Source organism: Pleurodeles waltl, chromosome 9 (assembly GCF_031143425.1).
Source record: "Pleurodeles waltl isolate 20211129_DDA chromosome 9, aPleWal1.hap1.20221129, whole genome shotgun sequence".
NCBI lineage: Eukaryota > Metazoa > Chordata > Amphibia > Caudata > Salamandridae > Pleurodeles > Pleurodeles waltl.
The window spans coordinates 290,763,493-290,789,587 of record NC_090448.1 but is presented as its reverse complement, the minus strand read 5'-3'; the positions used below and the strand labels follow the sequence as shown (position 1 = coordinate 290,789,587).

Genomic DNA, 26,095 nt, shown 5'->3' with positions numbered 1-26,095 from the left:
ATTCATCTTTTGATGCAGGCTAGTAAACTCACTGACACAGCAGAACTAAAAAGTAATCACGTCCCTTGTTCATTTTAGACTTCTTTAACATTATAATTCTGGTTTTAAATGAATAAGGAAACGTATCTTTCCATTAGTTTACTAGGCCACCCCTCAACTCTTTTCTCTTTCCTGGCTTCTCCAATGAGTAGCTTGTGACTGGTAGCTCACTAGCCACCTGTAATTAGCCTTCCAGTGTGCTACTAAGCCTACGAAATAAGATGCTTTTGCTTGCCTAAAAAAGATGTCTACCAAAATTGAAAAGTGTGTAGTCAAGAAGAAATTGTGTTTTTTCAGAATTATTACGATGCTACTTGTGAAAAAAGATTGCATTTGAAAAATATGTTTAAAGCTTATAAGCTTATATTTGAGTGATAAATTAAGTGGCACTGTGGGAGACCTATTACTAATATTATTATCTCGGTGCCACATACATTGCAGCTATGGCTGTTATGTATTACCCTTGTAAATGCATTCTAAATTGGCAGCAAAGCATTTTTAAATTACTGTTGACAACTCTGCCCGATGCACTGAGGTGACTACTGCTGGTAATCTTACACAGGGTGGCCAATAATGTAATCTTGTCTGATGTGGTCACTATTACAACACTGATTATATCAGTAGCTCTGCATGATTTCCATTCAAAATAAGCAGCTTTTTTTACAGAAATGATTGGAGACCTCTGGACCAACTAACCACTAAATTATATATTGATTATGCATGGATTCTACTGTCTCACTCTCCAGTTGTTTTTCACACCTAGATAATCCTCTCTTCATCAACTCAAGAAATCCTTCGGGCGCCTGGGCCCCCATCAATGCATCTTTTCTTAGCTCATCCACCCATTCTTCATCTGTCTTTCACTCCATCAATTTTCCACCCATCAAATCTAGGTCATATTCTATATTCATCAACTGATTCTTCATTCAGACACCATCTGTAAATTATTAATCCATTCAACTTTCCACTCATTCTGTTTCTACAAGAAATTCTAGGCACATCCACCCATTCTCCAGCCAAGCTTTCATCAATAAAACTCCATTGACCTATTTAATATCAACAGGGGCGTAGCTTGGTCACTAACTGTGGGGCGGGGGAGGTGCAAGCTTCATATTTCCGAACAATCACTCTTGCATAAAATGTTAAAACATTATAAACAAGCAGGGTGCGTGAAAGGTTGTTTAGGGACAGTGGAAATGAAGAAGAATATGCATTAGTAGGGGTGCTAGGTCAGCTAAAAACAATATTTGGTAAAATAACCAATACTTTTGAAGACTTTCAAAACAGAGGAGAGATTGTGTGTGCCTTTTTGCCTGTGTGCATGTAAAAATTCCTTGTGAAATCCAACAGACAACTCTCCATACCCGGCTGAAATTAATTGTCTCCAACTAATTACCAGAAAAAAACACTTACTAGGGGGGTGTAACACCCCAAACACCCCTCCTGGTGCCCCTGAATATCAATCTACCCATCCAACAACCCGATTTTCATTCTCTCACCCATTACATACATCAGTCCACTATAATGATCTCACCCATGGATTAACCATTGAGCTATCTATTCTACTCTTCTGTTTACTCTGCCCATCCATCTATCACCACCAATCCGTTCATCCAACATGCTATTTATGGTACTTGATATATATATATATATATATATATATACACACACACCCTTTGTTGCACATACAGACAAGGCTTGGATACCCCCTTTCAGAGTTGTGTGTGACAGCAGCATAAATCACTGTAAGCCAGTCACTGCAATGTTAAATATACGGGGGCAATTCATAAAAGCATTGTTGAGTACAGGAAGTAGTACTACTGGAGTACTCTTTTATGTAGTCTTATAAGCCTTTGTGAATTACACCCAAAACAGTCTGCTGCATATTAGTTCAAAGAGGGCACATCCATTTCTATTTATACTAATGTTATCTGTTTGTTCACTTAATATGCCCCTTTCATCCCCATTTTAGGTTTTTTGGGTCCAATTTGCAAAGTCATGGAAGAGTATGTAAAAGAGTACTACAAAAGTACTACTATACATACTCCAAAATGCCTTTGTGAATAGACAAAATGGTTTTAAGGAGGCCACACACATACATAACTGGCGAAATCCAAAGATTCACAGTGGGCTCCATAGCAGAGGCAGGTGGAAATCAGTCTGGTAATACTCTAAAGAACAGAACAGTGCCTCTTGAAGGTGTTATTAATTGGCATGACCCTTTTACGGAGAACACACTATCTCACATACACACTGCCTCCCTATATGCCGGTTCTGATTACAATTCTGGGCAATATTTTTTTCCAAAAGAAAAGACTACCTCATCTCTGGATGAACACAGGATTCGTCTATGGGATAGGTTGAACCCAGGTGCGTATGGATTTAAGAACCATAACAAGTGTTTTGAGCAGGATTGCTTCCTTCATTTTGATCCACAGGTGACTATGGTCTACAAGAGAGGCCTGGCTCGGATTCTGCAAGGAATAACCATTCTTGTGGCATTGTTGATGATGACACGAAGCTCTTGTCAGAAAGCCCTATAAATGGCCCTACCATGGTTAGGGCAAAGAGCAGTTTAAACTACATGAGGGATCTATGGAAGAGCCACGTGGTCCTGGCACATTACCCCATCAGAGTGGCGCTCTTCTTTCCACTACTGTAATGTTGTTGGGTGTAAAGCAAGAATGATCTTTTAGGAGCCAGGGTGTTGGCGGTCCAGGTAATCTGACTATGTATAATACCTCCCTACAAAAATTCTGAAAAGCATCCAAAAGCATGTCTGCCACAAAAGGCTAGGTCTGAAGTTAGAGGAATAACATAACACTGTCCTGGAGTAGGTGGCAAGTGATTCGGCTAACATGAGCAATTAAAATTAGGTAGCAATTGTAGAAAGATATGTATGTAAGATCAATATTTTGACAATCCATACACTTTTGTTCTGTCTATTTTCATATGGAACCCCGAGAAAGCCTCTGGGCACTATGACAGCCTGCCAAGTGTCAAGGAGTGTCCTGGAATGCATCAAAAGAAAATGTGCACATGAGGGTTACTAATTAGATGGTATCAGAAGTATGAAACAGTGAGAAGACTCACCCAGATTTGAAACTGTGACAATTGGGGTCAAACACTGCTGAAGACATATTGGTTCACTGAGCCTCCAAAATCAGTTTACATGGGAACATTGCACCGACTAGACGGCAGCTCAAAGGAAGGTGGTGAGCTGGAAGGGGGGATTGAAGGTGGCTGGGGAACATCGCCTTGACCCTCCATTCACTAGTGATTCTTTGGAGACAGTGTATGATAGTGTGGAATAAAGAGGCCAAGGCTTGGCATATCACTTTTGGGTTGCTTGCGGATTTTTGGGGACGACGATCACAAACAACAGATTCTTTGGAAAATTGATTTGGGATTGGATTTGCGATAGGAAAATGCAAGTGTGGTAGCCAGCAGCTGAGTTGACGGATTCTTGGAAGCCTGTTCTGTCTAGAGCCCAGACAAGAGAGAAGGGACTTTCACAGGGTGGTATGTAGTTGTGCCAGTTACACCTACACGGATTGGGAGAGGGGCAGGGGGGTCAGACTGATCACATAAAGTGAACTGTGTGTTTCTGCCTTGGGGTGTATCAGGGATGGAACATAGGACTTGGGGAACCTGCTGCCAGGCCCCTCAACTTACTGTAACATACAACAGTGATGAAAGGGACGTTTGAATTCATCTCAGCGACTTGCAGCCTCTCCTGGACCCACACAGTCCGTTGTTTCCATCCTTTCTCCACTCTAGACAACCTATTGAGTCTTCAAAGAGGACGAAGTAACGTGTGAGTGATGGGTAGAAGCTTTGTAAAAATAAAAATAAAAAAACACACACACACACACACATATATATATATATATATATATATATATATATATATATATATATATATAAATATATATATATATATATATATATATATATATATATATAAATATATATATATCTAAACGAACAGGTGCCCCGAGTTTCTTTTCGGAGGCAGCCACTGCTAATAATCATGAGGTCGCCAAATTTCACAATTTTGTTTTCACCTTGTATCTCTCTTTTCCACCACCCTACATCTACTCTCTCTTTATCTCACCATTGCGGGTTCCTTTTCACACCTGTCGTCTTTCTTCGTCCCAATTTTCCAATCTTTCTCTTCCTCCGACTTTTAACCTTTCTTGCCCTTCTCTCCCTTCCTCTGGGTGAAATTCTGGTGATGAAAAACAAGCCCCTGTTCCAAAAATAAGCGCTGGTGCCAAATGCAACCACCTACACACATTACACATTGCAAGAAGTGAATGGGGGTGAACATATTTTTGAACTTCCTGTAATCCAGCTGACGTACGAGGCGTCAGCTACACACAGAATGGAATGAATTGAGAGGTTTTACATACCGTCGTATGGACCGATAGAGGAACTCTAATGACAGACTGATTGAAGTCGCAAAACAGCTGCAAGATTTTCGGAAACGTTTTAGTTTCAGCCTAGTTTTTGGCGGCATGGTGACATCTAGTGCTTTTCAAGTGTAATTAGAGATGAGTTGCAAAGTTAGGTCATGCAGTATTGGTCAGCTTAAATAAATTCCATCCACAGTCTTTGTGTACCATAAATTGTGTTTCATTAGTTGGTGTCGAGCAGAATTCTGTTACACAACAGTTAAAAAGTGATCGTTTTACCCAATTCACAATTTAGAAGAATGGAGAGCGGGGTGCAAGGTATTTAAGCTCTTTTACAAGTCCCTCTGACTTGTAAGAGGGCTGTGTGACCCTTTCTGAATCACAAATAGGAGAATGTTCTTAAAAGGCATCCCTGCTCTTTGGGAGTCGCAAAGGTATGTAGCCATAGTTTAAGACTGCAGTTGTTACTGCGAGCCATTGATAAGATACCAGTATCAAATTTGGTTGGTAACTGATTGGTAACTGATTGGCAAAGCGGAAATGTTCCCCATGGGAAGGTTTCCTGTTTGGAACCTTGCCAGGTGGCCTCTGGGGAACCTGCAGTGGTCTAGGAAACACATGCTCTCCCCTGTCTTATCTGATGCGAACGTCTGTTTTGAAAAGCTGTACCTGTCCCTTTAAGGGGCGCAGGCTGATTAATAAAAAACAATGCTCACACATAGGGAATGTAAAGGCAAGGGTGTCAATTAGTTGTACATCATAGACCTCCACCCTTGCATTCATTGCCCTTCTTAGGGGATCGCCTATATCAATGTATTAATGTTTGCATTAATAGCAACGAGGCAGATTTTGCAACATCTTACAAATATATATTTTGTGATGTGACTAATAAATACATTCGTTGCATTGCAAACTGACTGTAGGTCACAAAAAGTTGTGTACAATTGTTTGTGAACTACCCGATGGTACCTGAAGCCTACATCCTAGTAATTGGGTTTGCTGTCTGGTGGTCTTTAGATGAAGCAAAGGTGCAATGTGGTCTAAAACAGCGGAAATATTATAGACCGTCACTCAAAATTACGCTGGCATGCTGGTATTAATAAAAGGTGTTTTTTATTTCAGGCCTATGCTTGTCACTACTTCAGCCTTACTTTGCCTTATGAAAGTGCTGAGGCCTTAATGAAGCAGAAAAAAATGCACCAGATGTATGTAGACCAGAAGCTTGGATATCTTTTTAAGGGCTATAACATACTGAGCTTTGCTTTTCAACTTAATCCCATAGACATTCTTTTCAGATTAGGATTCAACTGTTTTAGAGTAGGAAGAAGTAATTCTAATAAAGAGCTTAGGGCCAGATGTAGCAAAAAAACAAATTGCGACTTGCAATTTGCGAGTCCCTGCGACTCGCAAATTGCAAGTCGCAATTTGGTATGCAGAAAGGCGTCTCAGACACCTTCTGCAACTCGCAATGGGGTCGCAAAGACCCACCTCATTAATATTAATGAGGTGGGTCGCAGTTTGCGACCCCATTGCGAGTATGGGCGCTCACGGGGATGGTGGCCTGCTGGAGACAGCAGAGCACCATGTCTGTGACTGCTTTTTAATAAAGCCGTTTTTTTTTTTATAAGTGCAGCCCATTTCCTTAAAGGAAACCGAGCTGCACTTGGAAAAAAAAAACGAAACCTTTAGTTTCAGATTTTTTCAGGGCAGGTAGTGGTCCATTGGACCACTGCCTGCTCTGAAAAAATATATATTTTTCCAGTCACAAAGGGGAAGGGGTCCCATTGGGACCCCTTCCCGTTTGCGACTGGGTTACCATCCACTTCAAGTGGATGGTAACTGCGATTCCATTTGCGACCGCTTTCGCGGTCGCAAATGGAATTGAATTGCATTGCGAGTCGCAAATAGGAAGGGAACACCCCTTCCTATTTGCGAGTCGGAAATGCATTTTGCAAGTCGGATCCGACTCGCAAAATGCATTTCTGCATACCGGTGAGGCTTTTGCGCCTCGCAAACGGCGTTTTTCGCCGTTTGCGATTCGCAAACGCTTTGCTACATCTGGCCCTTAGTCTCCTGTAATCCACATTACCCAAAGATCTAAATATGGTAGGACCTGTCACCTCTTTTAACTAGAACTATTGCTAGCACCTTGATGAATGCTTGTGGTAAGGAAGACAGGCTGACAGAGAAGTGTGTTCCAAAAATGATATTTTTTTAACAACAAAGTATATGAACGTCTGGCATTCCAGATGGATCAGGAGTTGGATGTAAGTGTCCTGCAAATCCATTTTTACAGTAAGGTATTTTTGCAGTATACATGGTATAATTCACTGAAATATCACTGACCTAATGGTGCACATTAAACAAACCGGTTTATAGCTTTCAGATCCAATATGGGACTGAACAGCTTCCCAACAGCGAGTAAGCTTCCTTCCGGTGCTGTGCTCCATGCACAGGAATGACAGCATTCAAATGATGAGGAGATTGAATGCCCTCTCGAAGTGTCCAAAGTCTTACTAGGTACTGTGCACATAGGATGGAAACAAATCGAGTCCCTGGTTACTTCTGAAATATTATAGTTTAGCCCTGTGTTAACCATCTCTTCAGTCCCTGTGTCATAGATGCAGCTGTCTATCTTTGGTTGAAAAGATAGGCACCGGGTGTTGTTGGAATTCAAATGCAGTACAGTCTAACCTTTTTGCAGTGTCATTTCTTTTGAGGATGCTAGGGTTTGCGAGTTGTGGTAAGGACTAAGGGCCAGATGTAGGTAGAACACAAATTGCAAGTTGCAATTTGCGAGTCAAAGCGACTCGCAAATTGCAACTCGCAATTCGCGATGCAGAAAGGTGTTTCAGACACCTTCTGCAACTCGCAATGGGGTCGCAAAGACCCACCTCATTAATATTAATGAGGTGGGTCGCAGTTTGCGACCCCATTGCGAGTATGGGCGCTCACGGGGATGGTGGCCTGCTGGAGACAGCAGAGCACCATGTCTGTGACTGCTTTTTAATAAAGCCGTTTTTTTTTTATAAGTGCAGCCCATTTCCTTAAAGGAAACCGAGCTGCACTTGAAAAAAAAAACGAAACCTTTAGTTTCAGATTTTTTCAGGGCAGGTAGTGGTCCATTGGACCACTGCCTGCTCTGAAAAAATATATATTTTTCCAGTCACAAAGGGGAAGGGGTCCCATTGGGACCCCTTCCCGTTTGCGACTGGGTTACCATCCACTTCAAGTGGATGGTAACTGCGATTCCATTTGCGACCGCTTTCGCGGTCGCAAATGGAATTGAATTGCATTGCGAGTCGTAAATAGGAAGGGAACACCCCTTCCTATTTGCGAGTCGGAAATGCATTTTGCAAGTCGGATCCGACTCGCAAAATGCATTTCTGCATACCGGTGAGGCTTTTGCGCCTCGCAAACGGCGTTTTTCGCCATTTGCGATTCGCAAACGCTTTGCTACATCTGGCCCTTAGTCTCCTGTAATCCACATTACCCAAAGATCTAAATATGGTAGGACCTGTCACCTCTTTTAACTAGAACTATTGCTAGCACCTTGATGAATGCTTGTGGTAAGGAAGACAGGCTGACAGAGAAGTGTGTTCCAAAAATGATATTTTTTTAACAACAAAGTATATGAACGTCTGGCATTCCAGATGGATCAGGAGTTGGATGTAAGTGTCCTGCAAATCCATTTTTACAGTAAGGTATTTTTGCAGTATACATGGTATAATTCACTGAAATATCACTGACCTAATGGTGCACATTAAACAAACCGGTTTATAGCTTTCAGATCCAATATGGGACTGAACAGCTTCCCAACAGCGAGTAAGCTTCCTTCCGGTGCTGTGCTCCATGCACAGGAATGACAGCATTCAAATGATGAGGAGATTGAATGCCCTCTCGAAGTGTCCAAAGTCTTACTAGGTACTGTGCACATAGGATGGAAACAAATCGAGTCCCTGGTTACTTCTGAAATATTATAGTTTAGCCCTGTGTTAACCATCTCTTCAGTCCCTGTGTCATAGATGCAGCTGTCTATCTTTGGTTGAAAAGATAGGCACTGGGTGTTGTTGGAATTCAAATGCAGTACAGTCTAACCTTTTTGCAGTGTCATTTCTTTTGAGGATGCTAGGGTTTGCGAGTTGTGGTAAGGACTAAGGGCCAGATGTAGGTAGAACACAAATTGCAAGTTGCAATTTGCGAGTCAAAGCGACTCGCAAATTACAACTCGCAATTCGCGATGCAGAAAGGTGTTTCAGACACCTTCTGCGACTCGCTATGGGGTCGCAAAGACCCACCTCATAAATATTTATGAGGTGGGTCGCAGTTTGCGACCCCATAGCGAGTCTAGGCACTCACGGGGATGGTGGCCTGCTGGAGACAGCAGACCACCATGTCCGTGACTGCTTTTAAATAAAGCAGTTTTTTTTTTTCTCTTTGCAGCCCGTTTTCCTTAAAGGAAAACGAGCTGCAAATAGAAAAAAATACCGAAACCTTTTGTTTCGGTTTTTTTCAGAGTAGGCAGTGGTCCATAGGACCACTGCCTGCTCTGAAAAAATAATTTTGTGAGCATTCACAAAGGGGAAGGGGTCCCGTGGGGACCCCTTCCCCTTTGCGAATGAGTTACCATCCACTTCAAGTGGATGGTAACTGCGAGTTGATTTGCGACCGCTTTCGCGGTCACAAATCAACTTAAATCGCGGTGCGAGTCGCAAATAGGAAGGGAACACCCCTTCCTATTTGCGAGTCGGAAACACATTTTGCGAGTCGGTTCCGACTCGCAAAATGTGTTTCTGCATCGCTTGAGGGCTTTTGCACCTCGCAAACGGCGTTTTTCGCCGTTTGCGAGGTGCAAAAGCCTACCTACATCTGGCCCCTAAGTGCTAGTGGCCTCCTGATATCTGGCTTTTCACCAATCAGGGATTGTGGAACGGATCTAGCTGCCAACCTCAGAAGTTCATTTACTTTTCCCTTTAATAACTCTTATTCCTCCATTTCTCTGTTTTTCTTGCTTTTGAAAATAGGTGACTAGTGTCAGTGTTTGCGGTGGCATCAGGACTTGTGCTGCTATTGTGAGCTTGGTCAGCATGACTGGGGTCTCCTGGTTTGCCCACTTCCATCAGCATGAACTGGGAGAGGTCAGGTTCCCCTCTCGGAAGTTGCTGGCCATAGGTTGACTTTCTTACACAGATGTCTTCTCGGCAAACAAGGAGACCCCAGTCATGCTGACCAAGCTCACAATAGCAGCACAAGTCCTGATGCCACCGCAAACACTGACACTAGTCACCTATTTTCAAATGCAAGAAAAACAGAGGAATGGAGGGCTGTGGCTCTTTTTATAGGTACCATAGGAAGAGGTATTAAAAGAAAAAGTAAATGGGAAGACCAAAGGGAAAATCCTATCAATAAATGATTCACAAAGAAACATATTTTTCCCAGTTAGCGTGTGGTTGCATTTCTCTTTGGGCCTAGTATTGGAGTATGGAATCTCACTAGGAAGATGGAGAAGGGGGCATTGTGGAAGGCCGTTAGCTATTGATGTTGTCCCAGAACATGTTTCAACCATAAAACAATCAAATGGGAAAATAGAAGAGAATCAATTTGGTTTTATGAATTCTAAAGTGCATAAGTACTCGTCAAGGCACATTGATGAACTTGATTGAAACAGTTGAAGTAGGATTACAGTACAAAAATCGATTCAGTACAGAGACTCTAAAATAGAGCATCACTAATACCACTATGAAGGAGACAGTTGTTGTTTCCCTTCCATACTCGGTTCCTGAGAATTGATCATGGGCATTTACTTTAACCAACTTTATTTACCAATTGTATGAGGTCTACAATTTAATAAATCTCTAAAGTTTAAAAAAAGCATTAACGTTCTTCTGTTTCCTCCCCAGCTCCCTTCCGGCCTGTAGACACAAAAAGCATGGTTCGCTTTGATCGATATGGAGATGGCATTGGCCGTTACAACATCTTTAACTACCAAAAAGTGGATGGTCGGTACAAGTATGAGAAGGTGGGCTACTGGGCAGAAGAGCTGACCCTGAACACTAGCCTCATCCCTTGGGCCAAGAGCTCAGTGCCCGTCTCACAGTGTAGTGACCCCTGCAAGAAGAACGAGATGAAGAGCACCCAACCCGGAGACATGTGCTGCTGGATCTGCATACCCTGCCAGCCTTTCCAGTATCTCCTGGATGAGTACACCTGCAAGGACTGCGATCTGGGCTACTGGCCCAACGAGACACTCAAAGGATGCTATGAGCTTCCACAAGAGTACATCCGCTGGAAAGATGCCTGGGCCATTGGGCCAGTCACTATCTCCTGCCTCGGCTTTATCTCCACCCTGTTTGCCTTTGGTGTCTTCATCCAGAATAATAACACTCCCATTGTCAAGGCGTCTGGACGAGAGCTCAGTTACACACTCCTCACAGGAGTCCTGATGTGCTACAGTATGACCTTCATCTTCATCGCCAAGCCCTCTACCGAAGTTTGCACCCTGCGCCGTCTTGGGCTGGGCACATCATTTGCCGTCTGCTACTCTGCTCTGCTCACCAAGACCAATCGGATTGCTCGTATCTTTAGTGGGGTGAAAGATGGCGTGCAACGACCACGGTTCATCAGCCCTGCCTCACAAGTGGTCATCTGCATGGCTCTCATCTCATGTCAGCTGATAATTGTCATCATCTGGTTGCTCGTGGAGACCCCTGGAACAAGGAAGGAGACTGTGCCAGACAAGCGCTACGTGGTGACGCTCAAGTGCAACAACAAAGACTCCAGCATGCTGATTTCTCTCACATACAATGTGCTCCTGATTGTGCTATGCACGGTCTATGCCTTCAAGACAAGAAAGTGTCCAGAAAATTTCAATGAGGCTAAATTTATTGGCTTCACCATGTACACCACATGCATAATCTGGCTTGCATTCCTACCAATTTTCTACGTCACCTCCAGTGACTACCGGGTAAGCAATTCCAAGTTTTCTAACAAAGCAGAGGGCCACTCTATTACCTGTAAGCTAGAAATGTTCCCATATACTGTATGAGGTTTAGTGGGGCATTGATTCTTAATGTTCTGCTCTTGCTGGTAATGATATTCTAGTTACATCAACATGGATTTATTCAGGATAGTTGTACCTGCTGGAAAATTGCTGAGGCTTATATCCAGAGGAAGGCGGCAAGATAATTTCAGATAAAAGTGGATATTTTATCCACCTTTTTCTGGACACTCCCACCCTGTTTAACTGCAGTGGACAGGGGTGTGTCTACTGCCATTCAGGATGGCGGAGCCACATTCAGCCCTGCCGATGGAAACACTAAGTGGGCGTCCAAGTTGAAATAGCCATTTCTGCAGGCTTACTGGGAAGAAAACTCCCAGCGCACTGGACACATTTGAATGTGGGTCTTGGAAAAGGTTGCCCCACTTTGAGGGTTCATTTACATGACCGACATCAGGTGGTGGTGACAGAAAGGAGACAGTCTAGAGGTCTGCAACAAAGGAGGGATACAAGGGGCAGAGTTGCAGGAGATATTATTGGGTTGGGGCAAAAGGAGGCAGGAGACTAGGGGAAGCCATAATACCTAGTTGGCCAACTCATCATTTGATGGATGGAGACCTCCAACCTGTAATGGGGGCCCTAGTGTCTGAGGTGTTCATTTACACCAAGATAAAACCCCACTGATAACCTGCTATTACCTCCACCACAGATAAAGGCAGAAGAATGGCTGACAACAGCACCTCTTTCTACAAGAACAACACTCCTTTTGGTGTCCATGTTGCCACTGTAAAGTAGTTTTAATGAGTGCAGGTGATGGGAGCCATCTCCCCCTCCCCACGTCTCAGGATATTCGCAGGGATTACTCTGGCCTACCTTGCATGCATCTCAGTTGGAGGGAATCCTTGGGAGTTGCCTAAGACACAGGGAAGGAGGAACAGAGCCAGCTCTGGGTTGGAGGGCCTCTATGCCACCTCCGCCCTACCCTGGTCCCACCAGACAAATCAGAAATTGGTGGTGAATATTGCCACCTAATTCTTACTTGGCAGGGTTTAGCGAGCTGGCAGTGAGATACGACTCTTCAAATGAGTAATATCTGCACTTGCCACAGGTCCTTCTAATTGGCGGTTTGGTTGCAATACATTGATAAAGAGAGGTTACTGGCTTCCTCCACATGATGCCAGGTCCATTTCTGTATCATCACATAGCACTGCACCCTCACAGTCTGAGGATCATTCCTTCAGATAACGAGAATTATAGAGCATCATCAAGGTGATTTCATCTAAAGAACTATGGGGCACATTATAACATGCCGCCTACCTCAGCGGCGATGGCAGCCAAAAGACCATTGCCGCTGCTAACATCCGTCAGCCAAAATATGACCACAGCCGGATTTCTGCCACAAGAAGGGCGGAAATCCGGCTGTGGCCATACTGGTGGATAGTATTAAGGTGGCGCTGCTACCACCAGCAGCACCATGCCAGTAGACCGCCGCCAGCCATATTTTGTCAAATAACATGGGCTGGCGGTGTTCTGCTGGCGGTAGCAGCACCCTGTCCAGTCCCCTGCCGGAAGACCTCCTGGATACAGGTAAGTTGGGTTTCTGACAGGGTACCGGGGTGGGGGTGTGGTGTGTGTGGGGGTGTGTGCATGAATGTGTGAGTGTGTTCATGAATGCAAATGTGTGTGTAGTGTTGTTTGGGTGTGTGTTTGTGCATGTGTGGGTGTATGAATGGAAATGTGAATGCATGTATGTGTGTCAGTATGAATGTGTGTACAGACGCGTGCATGAATGAATGGATACATGCGTGTATGAATGCGTGTCTGTCTGTGTGAGTGAGTGTGGGAATGCGTGGTGTGTGCCTGAGAGTGTGCGTGTATGGGGGGACTCAAAGGGGGGAGCGTGGATGGAGGGGGTTTGGGGAGCATCTGGGGAGAGAAAGGGGGGGTGGGTGTGCCTCCTACCAGTGACATGGAAAGAATTCCCTGTCACTGGTAGGGCCTACCGCCATGGTTTTCGTGGTGTTACGAACAACACAAAAACCAAAAGGGGTAGGCAGGGTTAAAATGCCACCAGCGGTACAGTAGCAGCCGCCGGGTTGGAGATTGTTATCTCCAGCCCGGTGGCTGCTACCACCATGGTGGTTGGTGTGGTATACTGGCGGGTTGGCTTCAGCCAACCCGCCAATGTCATAATGTGGCGGTATGTGCCGCCAGCCTGTTGGCGGTACTACCACCACATTTACACCGACTGCCAGGGTCATAATGACCCCTATGTACTCATATATATGTACATTCTTAGTCATCAATGACAATCTGAGTTTCCATTTATCCAGCTTCATACATGCAAAAAATAATTTTAGTGGAAGTCAATTTTGACCATTTACCTTAAACTATGGATATTGCCCCTGAAGAGAGAAAATGTTAGCAAATAACATAAGAAAGCTTCCCATAAGCCCCTTCAGACAAGTCCGCCTCAAATTTGTTCAAGTCTTTCAGACATAAGCTGACTTCAGACCACAGGAACAGAGGCGATGTCACACCTGCATGGATGACATGGCATTGCTATTTAAAGATTTGGTAGAGTTTTAAATCATCAGTGTGACTTATCAGATGAACTACAATTATGGTCATTTGGCAGAAAAGTAAAGAACACGTCATAATTACACTAGTACTCTACTCTGTAATGACTTGCTTTTGAAAGCCCGAAGATGTTTGGCCTTGTCCCTCCGAGTCCTCTATGATAAAAGTAAACAGTTGTGCTAGCGAATTGGTGAAGTTTGAGTGGTGATATGAGAGCTGTGTGGAGACAAGCAAAACAGTGGAAGATAAGTAGCAGGGTGATGTAAGTGTCCACTATGGACCATCTGAAGGCTGGGAGAAATCCTGGTGGGCAAATTGTGACTCTTGATCTGTGAGTCTAAAGTCTACCCGAGTCAAAAGTGGACAGGAATACCAGACGAGCTTTGGGATGCAGTGAAAAGGACATGACTCACCAGAAACTCTCTGGCTCCACCCTCTCTTCTGTGGCCCCCTACCCATCAAAGACTGCACTCTCACTGAAAAGTTAAAAGCTTGCCTCTTGCTTGGTTTCTTTCATTTGGCTGTGGAGGGCAACCCTCTTCACATCACACCACGGACAAATCCATCTTTGCGCCAGAATGAAGGCCAACATTGGTAAAATCACTCCAGGCATTACATTCATCAGAATATCAGTGCTTTTAAAGCCAGCGCAAACCAATACAAACGCAAAATGTATCTGGTTCGCTACATGAAATAGTCCAACAATAACTTATTAGAAACAACCATTTGTATAGCCGATAAAATTGCAGCCCACACTCGAGCACTGACAAAAATACCTGCTGCATCGCAAAAAAATTTAGAAAAGGATTGCGTTGTCTAATGAATGCATAGTCAAGATACAGATTTAAATGTGTCATGACAGGGTGTCCTTTCCGAAGTAAACTAATTCCTCATCCATTCCAACGAAGGTGGAAGAATACACACAAACAAGCAATAGAAACAATGTGAGACTAAAATACCTCTGCAGGCTGTCCCAAGTTGTTATTGACAATTTCTCAACTGGGTGACTGATGATGCTGAACGAAAACGCCATAGAGTACATATAGAATACAACATGTTCACCAATATTAGTGCACATACAATTACACATCATATCTAAAATACAAGGCAAAATGCCATGTAAAGCTCTGGTGGTGGCCGCATGGAACCGGGAGGTCGGCAGATGCCCAGCAAGCACCATCCAGCTTGTTTCCTGGGCAGACATGGGGGCAAGGAATGATTGCCCAATTTGAGAAGGAATAGAGATGGGGAGGCTATGCTGAGAAGGGTATGGGTGTTATATTGAGTAGTCACAGAGGGATAGCATGTGTACGGTGGCAGCTCTGGTCACCATCAGAGGATGGGACATTGTGAGCTGTCCCTGAATGTGATGAACATCTGTGAGGTTCTGGTCTGGAAGTGGCAAAGATTCCCAGTAGGCCTCAAAAGGAAGAACTCTGAAAAATACTTGAGACAGGCCAATGGCTATTAATATCAGTGGTGCTACAGCATTGGCAGAATTCTACAGAACACCATCTGGGCACAGGTAGCTTCCTGCAGAGGACTGGGGAGCTGGATTGTACCTGCAGACATAGATCAGCCTTCCAGGGAGCCCAGGGAGAAGACACTGGTTCTTCCCCCTGCTGGTAGCTTAGCTTTACTGGTTCATTTAGTATCAATTACAGTTTGAGAAGTCAGATTGTAGCAGTGTGTTTTGCAGAATACATTTATGCACCTGTCACTCTCACCTCTGTGCAGTGGCTTCTTCTCTGAACGGAATTGATCGTTCCATTCTCCAAGTGATCGAGGTTTGTGTGGCAGAAAGAGTTCCAATTGTCAACTTTTTCGCAAAATAAATGTTGGTGTTGGTTTATAGAGAGCAAGGGAGCAGGCTATACACAGAAGTGTGGTAGGAATGATTTCAAGCTTGTAAACAGGGGAGTGGTGGATGTGACACAAATTGATCTAAATGACAGGAACAAAGGAATAAAGGGTGATTTTTATCTTTTGGGTCCCGTGAGGCGAGGGGATAGTGCTTTCCTTATTGGTGTGGGCCAAGGCCTCATACAAAGTGATGCATTTCAATTCCATTTAGTTTATTCTGGTTAAAAATACATTTATAACCATAAAAATACACTTCATACAAATTTTACAAAAATATATATTTAAAACAAATTACATCTTAGCATAGAACAAAAGCATTTTGACAATCCTGTCTAAAAATCGAGCTACAACAAAGCAAACATTGGGTTAGGTAACATTTGAATAAATAAAAAGTATGGTCTGCAATTGCTAAACTTTTCATGATTTGAAGATTTATAAAATGTACAAAAGAACACAAAACACATCGTGATCGGGTCCAGCCCACTATGACAAAAGCAGTGGGTAACCAAATACAAAAAAACACACCTTAGAGAAAGGCAGTCAGTCATATTAAATATCTCGACGAGATCTAGTCAGCAGATAACACTTGCAAACATTGTGAACAAAACCTAAACAGGGTTCCATGACTAAGTTAATTTTAATAATTATTGATAACCTCACCAAAGATTTACCAATTTGTGTAGTATCCAGTTGTAAATATCTGTACTTTAAAAGTATCCTTGGCCTTTTCCGCCCTCTCAATCTTCTATCACGTCTCAGACAACTAAGGCCAAGCAGCAGATGATGTAGACCTTTGATATATTTCAGCAAACTAAATTCATAGAAAACATCCAAATCCATAGAATCAAGAATTATTTCATGATGTAGACGTGCTGGGGGATTAACCCAGATTGATATACGGAGCAAGGGAGGGTCAACATCATTTCGTCATCCAAACAATCTAATCCAGATTCTTCATGGTATATCTGGGCATTGCTTTGAAGTAAGCCGAGCAAATGCCTACAGACTATATTGTGTATATTGTCATAGTCATATAAAATCAAAAGGACACCAAAGAAAATTGAAAGTGACACTTTATTTTTAAGGTCATTAGATTCTTCTAGTTAAAGATAATAGATTCCATCTCATATCCGAATACGGTGGAATAGGATTGAGACAATCTTTAGCAATACAAAAACGGAAAATAGTTACTGCAATATACACTGTTGATAAAATGAATGGAGAATATTATCATAACTACTGAGCATGATGTGTTTGAAAATAATATAAGGGATAAAGAACCCACTGCAGTACATTGTAAAGATATTGCAAGTCACTGAGGAGTTCCATAACCATATCAAGGAACGAGGCCGAAGGCTGAGTACCTTTATTAGGTTATTGAACTCGAAGAGGACTTCTGAAAAGCTTGTCATGTACGCCGGGGGTACTTTCTCACAAACCACTTAAAACTTTAGTGCCTAGCTCTTTCATATGAAACAGCGAGCATGTTTGCAAACATGAAGAATAAAAATAAAACCTCTAATACAAAGTTGAACACATCAAAAACCTGTTAGATATTTGATGCAAACAGATATTAGAAGCAGTTCAACACAAGTCAGTCTATTTTTTTTTTTAAACAAAAAAGCTGCAGCAGTTCGGAATGCGTAGAAATATGCAGAAAGATTCTAGCTTTTCTCTAACTAGCTAAAGAGTGACAAAAATAAACATGTTCTCTCTGGTTGTCATTGTAAACTAGAAAAATAGAGAAAGAAAAGTAATGTTCATCTTTTTGTTGTTTTAAACAGCTGCTGCAGTTATGGTTCATGACCTGACCTGTCTTTCACCTCGGCTGCTGGCTCTTGCAGCAGGCATTGTGATGTCAGAACTCAACTGTAATAACTTATAATAGTTGACTTTTGATATCTTTTCCTTATATTCGGCAACTGGGTGCAACACAAGTCGCTGATTATAAAGAAATTAGGAACGAGCTTTTCTATAGGGATTATGGAATCCCATGTATTATAACAATATTATAGTTTTAAAATTATTGATAGACATCTTGCAATATCAGATCAAAAACATTAAGCTCCTCATTACGAGTCTGGCGGTCACTTGACCACCAGACTCGTGGTGGCTGTCGGACCATCGCCAATGCAGTGGTCCAAGCACCACATTATGACCACAGTAGTCATGCAGCAGTCGGACCGTCAGCACCACCAGGATTAGTTGTACCGGCAGTCTGGCAGTTGTGACGGTCCTAACTAAACACCAGGGTAGAGCAGCAAGCAGCGCCGCCCTGGGGATTATGACCTCGTTCTCCACCAGAGATTTCATATTGGTAACACCACCATGAAAAGGCTGGTAGAGAACGGCTGCAGGGGACCCCGGGGAGCCCTGCACTACACATGGACTTAGCATGGGCAGTGCAAGGGCTCCCTGGTTAGCACCCTCGCAATGTTCACTGTCTCCTTTGCAGACAGTGAACATTGCGAGGGTGCTAGTACACCCTGCCTCTTACACCATTGCCCCTGGCTCGATTGCAAGGCTGAGACAATGCTGGAGGGTGTTTCCTGCTAGGCCAGCGGGCAGAAACTCAGATTTCCGCCCGCCAAGCTAGCGGGAAACTCGTAATGTGCCCGCAGGGAGGTAGCCACTTGATAGTTTTCCATGTAAGCTCTGTGCAAAAAAGGATGTGCTTATGTATGTAACTGTTGTTGAAAATGTGTTCAAAGGAATGATAAGTTGTAATTTACAATCGGACTGTAAAAAACTGATTAAAAATAATAGAACCCTCCCCCCAGACATTATTCCTATGGCCATTTGTCTATCGCACAGTTTCCAATTAACAGACAAACTATCAGCTGACACATTGTAGCACAACAATAAAACTTGAAATGAGGATGAGCTCGCCCACCTCCATCTATAAGGAGCTTAAAAAAAAACGAATAGCCCTCCTTCATGTCTTATAGCCCCACATAAAACTATTGATCTTAGAGACCAAAAGATGATTAAAGAAAACATTTGGGAGAAAGAGCGGTATAGAACAAAAATAATTTCAGGAGTGTATTCCTTTTTTTTTAAATAAAATTACATCTCCCTGCCAGGACAATGGGCAAATGGTGCAGTTGATGCATACATTTTCTAAATGGCCTTAGGAGAACTTCATAACTCAAATGTATAATGCAACCAACGTACACACAGAGTATGTAGCATCCAAGACTGAGGCACTTTTCTTATGATTTAGAATTTTTGAGTTTTAGAGACATTAAGGGGCATATTTATGAAAAAGTGGCACAGTTACCTTGCTGCTCTGCATCACTGGGAAAGGGTGTGAATGCACCGTATTAAAGGCAAAACGGTGCATTGCTGTCCAGAATGCAGCACACATAGAAAGAGGAAAGAATGAGGAAAAATAAAGATATTTCTACTTGTTACGCCGCTCCCTGGGAGGCATATTTTTTTGTTCAATTACCAGGTTTACCTGCTCTTGTAAATCTGTGAATGCGTCAAAACCTATGGATGTTGCATGAGGACACCCACGCAACACCCATGGAAATGCCTCCCTGGTGCAGAGTAATGCAACACACCAATTTGAGCTGTTACCCTTGACCTCAGGGTAGGTCGCTCCCCTGCCCTCACAGCGCCACCAGACCCTCTGTGCCTGCCTTCTCACTGTGTCTGTGGTGTTGCCTGTACCCCGAGTGTCTGTGCTGTCGCCCATTTGTGATCGCGCTCCCCTTCACTTTCTGTACCCCTGATTGTCTGTTTGCCCGTTTGTGATCGCGCTCCCCTTTCTCTCCCGTGTATCCCGAGTGCCTGTTGTTATAACTGCCCCCGCCGTCCCCCTCGTCCTCCGCCGCTTTTCCCTCGTTTTTCTCTCTTTTTTGTACCCTTTTTGGTACTTTTTGTTTTCCCAGGCCTCCTCGCCATTCTCGAGGCCTACCGCCGCTTTTCCCACTTTTTTCCCACCTAGCCGCCCCCCTCCCGCCTCCCAGCTGACCCCGCCTCCCCGGCTACCCTTAAATGGCGGCCGCTGCGAGGCAGTGGTAGCGACCCTTGACCTCGGGGTAGGTCGCTCCCCTGCCCTCACAGCGCCACCAGACCCTCTGTGCCTGCCTTCTCACTGTGTCTGTGGTGTTGCCTGTACCCCGAGTGTCTGTGCTGTCACCCGTTTGTGATCGCGCTCCCCTTCACTTTCTGTACCCCTGAGTGTCTGTTTGCCTGTTTGTGATCGCGCTCCCCTTCACTTTCTGTACCCCTGATTGTCTGTTTGCCCGTTTGTGATCGCGCTCCCCTTTCTCTCCCGTGTATCCCGAGTGCCTGTTGTTATAACTGCCCCCGCCGTCCCCCTCGTCCTCCGCCGCTTTGCCCTTGTTTTTCTCTCGTTTTTGTACCCTTTTTGGTACTTTTTGTTTTCCCAGGCCTCCTCGCCTTTCTCGAGGCCTACCGCCGCTTTTCCCACTTTTTTCCCACCTACCCTCCCCCCTCCCGCCTCCCAGCTGACCCCGCCTCCCCGGCTACCCTTAAATGGCGGCCGCTGCGAGGCTGCGCAGCGGACGCGCCGCTGGCGCGCCTACGGCACGCCTAAGGCAAGCCCGTCTGCGCCTGGACCGCGCCCAGCGCCCGAACCCTTGGCCCCCGCAACCCCCGCCTGACCTACGACTCCGCCACCCTCGCCATCCTCAACCCCGGCCGCACGCCGGACTGCTACCGCGCCACCCCGAAACGAACCCACGGACCCTTCACCTGCAGCAACTGCCGCTTCACCAGTAAACGGACTCACACCGCTCCCGTCAAAATCGACTCCCCCGGAAGCAATCTCCACTGCATCCTGGTCAACACCCGATCCGTCCACAGGCACGCCATCGAACTGTGGAACCTCATCAACTCAACGAACCCGGACATCGCCTTCCTCACCGAGACCTGGATAAACCCCTCCTCGCCACCCGACATTGCCATAGCCATCCCCGACGGCTACAAAATCATCCGGAAAGACCGCACCAACCGCATCGGAGGAGGCATCGCCATCGCACACAAAAGCTCCATCCGTATCTCGACACACACCGACAACTCACTCCCCGACGCCGAACACCTCCACTTCGCGATCCACAGTGACCCCAAGACCACCCTCAGAGGCACCCTCATGTACAGACCACCAGGACCACGCACCAAGTTCAGCGAAGACATCGCAGACTTCGTCAACCCTCACGCACTCTCATCCACCGACTACATCCTCCTAGGAGACCTCAACTTTCACCTGGAGAACCACACCGACAACAACACCACCGCCTTACTGGACAACCTCACCAACCTGGGACTGAAACAGCTAGTCAACACCCCCACCCACTACGCCGGACATACGCTCGACCCCATCTTCTCCTCCAGCAAACACACCACCTTCAGCCACACCACCGAACTTACCTGGTCGGACCACAGCTGTGTCCACTTCAGCTTCAAGAAGACCACCGTGCATCACCACACCCAGCAACCACCAAGAAGACACTGGAACCGAATCACCACAGAACAGCTCGCATCAACCCTCTCCCAGAACCAACCCACCAGCACCACCGACCCCAACAAAGCCGCCTACAACCTCACGAGCTGGATCGCCGACTGCGCCAACCTCCTGGCCCCCCTTAAGACTCAAGCTAACACCAACAACCACAAGAAAAACTCCTGGTTCACCCCCGACCTCAAGGACTCCAAGAAAGAATGCCGCACCTGCGAGAAGACGTGGCGCCTCAACCAGACCGAGGAGAACATGTCAGCTCTCAAGGACGCCACCCGCCAACACCACCAACACCTCCGCGCCGCACGAAAAACAGCCTACCAGAACAGACTCGACAACAACGCCCACAACAGCAAGGAACTATTTGACATCGTCAAAGAGCTCTCCAACCCGGACGCAGAAAACAACTCCATCCCTCCCTCACAGGACCTCTGCGACTCCCTCGCTGCCTTCTTCCACCACAAGATCACTGACATATACGACAGCTTCACCACCACCAACACGAACCCCCCCTCGGAACCCGCCACCGACATCACCACCATCCTCACCTGGAGCCCAACCACCACCGAGGAAACCACCCGAGTCATGAACTCGATCCACTCTGGATCCCATTCCGACCCCTGCCCGCACCACATCTACAACAAGGCCAACAACATCATCGCACCCCACCTCCGAGACGTCATCAACGCATCCATCACCTCCGCCACCTTCCCAGAGAGCTGGAAACACGCAGAGCTCAACGCCCTCTTAAAGAAACCCACAGCAGACCCCAACGAACTCAAAAACTACCGACCCATCTCTCTCCTACCGTTCCCCGCCAAAGTGATTGAGAAAATCATCAACGCTCAACTCACCACCGCCCTGGAATCCAACGACTCCCTCGACCCCACACAGTTCGGCTTCAGGGCTAACCACAGCACGAAACCGCCCTCATCGCAGCCACGGACGACATCAGATCCCTGACCGACAAGGGAGAAACCGTGGCCCTCATACTCCTGGACCTCTCTGCAGCCTTCGACACGGTCTGCCACCGTACCCTGATACACTCCCTCAGCAACACCGGCATCAGAGGCAAGGCCCTGGAATGGATCGTCTCGTTCCTCTCCGGAAGAACTCAGAGAGTCCGCCTGCCCCCCTTCAGATCTACAGCCACGGAGATCATCTGCGGCGTACCCCAAGGATCCTCCCTCAGCCCCACTCTCTTCAACGTCTACATGACCCCCCTGGCGAACATCACACGCAAACACGGACTCGACCTCATATCCTACGCCGACGACACCCAGCTCATCTTATCCCTCACCAACAACCCCACCTCAGCAAGGACCAGACTACACGAAGGCATGAAGGAAGTAGCGAACTGGATGACAGACAGCCGGCTGAAACTGAACACAGATAAAACGGAGGTCCTCATCCTCGGACCTACTCCCAATGCATGGGACGACTCCTGGTGGCCTCCCGCCCTAGGCAGCACTCCCCAACCCACCGACCACGCACGCAACCTCGGCTTCATCCTGGACTCATCCCTCTCCATGGCCAGACAGGTTAACTCGGTGACCTCAGCATGCTTCAACACCCTCCGCATGCTCCGCAACATCTTCCGCTGGATCCCCACCGACACCAGGAAGACCGTCACTCACGCCCTCGTCACCAGTCGCTTGGACTACGGGAACACTCTGTACGCCGGCATCACCACCAAGCTGCAGAGGAAACTGCAACGGATCCAGAACGCTGCCGCACGACTCATCCTGGACATACCCCGCCACCACCACATCTCCGGACACCTGAGGAAACTTCATTGGCTCCCAGTCAACAAAAGAATCACCTTTAGACTCCTCTCCCACGCACACAAAGCCCTGCACAACCTCGGACCTAAACTCATCAACAACCGCGTCTCCTTCTACACTCCTCCGCGCACTCTACGCTCAACCGGACAAGCCCTGGCAGCCGTACCCCGCATCCGCAAAGCCACCGCCGGAGGAAGATCCTTCTCTTTCCTGGCAGCGAAGACCTGGAACTCTCTACCCAGCCACCTTCACAGCATACCCGATCACCTCTCCTTCAGAAGGCAGCTCAAGACCTGGCTCTATGAGCACTGACCCCCCCACCACCCCCCCCCCAGCGCCTTGAGACCCTTTAAGGGTGAGTAGCGCGCTTTATAAATGCAAATGATTGATTGATTGATTGATTCATTACATTACTCAAGATTAATGAAGCCATGCAGGGCCACGCAAGGTCGCCTTGCGTGGCTTCATAAATCTTATTTTTCATTTGTACCACGTTGCATGGTACAATAGTGATTCGGGGCTCATAAATATGCCCCTTAATTTATATCCAGAATGAAGTGTGATACATCTAGCTTCTTCCTCTATTGAATAAATTGCTAAAATATGGTCTGAGGAGGAGACTGAGTAAGTTGAAAGTTTTAATATAACCCATTGCTCCTGACTGACAATATAGCCTTCTTAATTTGCAAGGAGTGGATATGTGGTTTTAAGTATACTGAAAAGAGTAATAGTGAAATGGGGAACCCCTGTCCAGTTCCTCTTTGAATAAGTATGTTGCAGAGACCTGCCCCATCATTACAACTCTAGCAAGATGCTATTTATACTTAACGTTAACACATTGTATATAAGTACTCTTAAATATCATTTTAGCCATTGCAGCCCAGATTAATCACCATGAAACACAAGAAAATTATTTCTAGGCATCTAAAAGTATCATAGTGGCCTGTTGTACTGTAGCACGTGCAGTTATCGCATTGTGTCTGTGAGTAGCTGTTTCGCATCCAGCAATGAAACCATGCTGTCAGGGGCTTACTAAAGACGAGATTACACCCGATAGTCTTAGGGCCAGAATCTTAGCATAGATTTTAGCATCAACAAATAATAGAAATAAGCCAGTATGATCCGCAATGTTCAGGGGGATATTTAAAAATAAAATACAATGATATTGGTTCAATTCCAGGAGGAGATGATTTTGTCGCCTTTATGTACACGTTTGATGACTTGTGGGGCCAACACTGGGGAAAATGTTTAAAAAAATCAGAAGGTATGAAGCCTTCCCTAGCAGCTTCACTGATGTGCAGGAATTTCATATCATTAACAATCTCTGAGTGTGAATGTATCCTCAAGAGGTGTAGATTTCCCTATACTGGGATGTGGAAGAAGGATCTGAGACAGACAGGATTCAAGTTGCTCCTGAATACCTTTCTTTTCATTAGAATAAAGTAACCGATAGAACTGTTAGAATTGCTGAAGAATGCCTTTACTGTTCATAAGTTTAGATCCCTAATTGATTAGACATCTTAATGTGGTCTGATTGTTCTTTTCTCCTGCTTTGAATGCTAAGATTCAACCAAACGATTCCTCATATTCCTTTCAAGGCTCAATTGTTACAAATATTTTGCAGCAGCCTTCTTTCTATAATATCAGAATATTTGTGCCTGTGTTAATGTCATTTACTAAAGTATCTCATGTACATTATTGGCCCCATCTTTAATTGCCTTCGCGTGTGCAACTTCAAGTGACCTTAATGTTGTTTTATCCACTGCACCATCAAATTATGCTTTCTAATTTTTCCATGGTATTTATTGAAATGCCCTCTATCCCCTCTGTTAAGGTAGCTTTAGGAGTATACCAAAAAACATGTACAGTTGCGGATCCTAAATTAATTATAAAATGCTGTTATTAATCAGATTGAGCATATAGTCCCAATATGCAGAATCCAATAGTAATGAGCAATCGAATGCCCATCCCCATTCACCAGAGGAAGTAAGATTGTCTGGGATTCTGATTAAAAGCGGATCATGATCGAAGGTAGTCATTGGACATACTTTCATTTGTGATTGCTGCAAACAACTATTAGAAACAAATGCCATGTAAATCCACAAATAATGGCGATGAGCTGACGAGTAATAAGTATAGCCCTCATCTTCCCCATCTAGAGACCTCCTTCAATCCTATAATCCGTGCACCCTTATTACATTTAACACAGCAGATCTAACCACATTCTCAGGGAGTACAGCATGTGTTTTAGTCATATCCCTTTTATATTCGATAATAAAGTCTCCAACTAATATGGTCTCCCCTGCCCAGTCGGCCAGATCTATTGTGAAATAATAACAAATGGTAGGATCATCATTGTTTGGACTATAGTGTGCCCTATGGTAAATTGAGCTTTTGTTCTTCCATGAGCATCAGCAGCAGTTCTTCAAATATTTCTTTTGGTATGTTTTTAACCCTAAATTCATCATATATCTATTTCATAAGGCATTTCCTGATCTTGTTGAATGGAACTGTGATACACAAATACAAAGGGCCCACCACCATCCTTTTTTGCAAAAGTGACAATCAAGGAGCCACCCGGAGTTTTACTTCTATTGTTTCCCCTTCTGAGCCCTCAATCAAACCTCCATCCTCCTTACTCTCCTCCACCGCCTCCACTTTCTCCAGAGTCTAATTCTGAATGAGTTTTAAAATGATAACTACTTTTAAGTTAAGTGATATTGGTGCTGCAACTTACATTTTTAAACACATTGACAATCTCTTGAAAATCAGCATTTTAATTTGCACCAACCCACAGTGGTTTCAATGTCTGCAATCGATTTATTTTTTGATGCATCATGTATATGGGTCCTTGTAGTCATTTTTGCCTTACGATTCAAAGCCTTTGTGGTGGCATTTTGTTAGCAGCACTGTTGGAGAACCGAGA

General features: G+C 45.0%; 1 protein-coding gene across 1 annotated transcript in view; it reads left to right on the top strand.

Moving 5' to 3' along the window:
- Nucleotides 1–26,095, top strand: part of GRM2 (glutamate metabotropic receptor 2) — a 438,947-nt gene that overhangs the window by 354,634 nt on the left and 58,218 nt on the right. Inside the window, exon 4 of the mRNA XM_069206753.1 lies at nucleotides 10,358–11,421. Coding sequence (XP_069062854.1) covers nucleotides 10,358–11,421 — 1,064 coding nt within the window. The remainder of the gene's footprint in view (nucleotides 1–10,357; nucleotides 11,422–26,095) is intronic.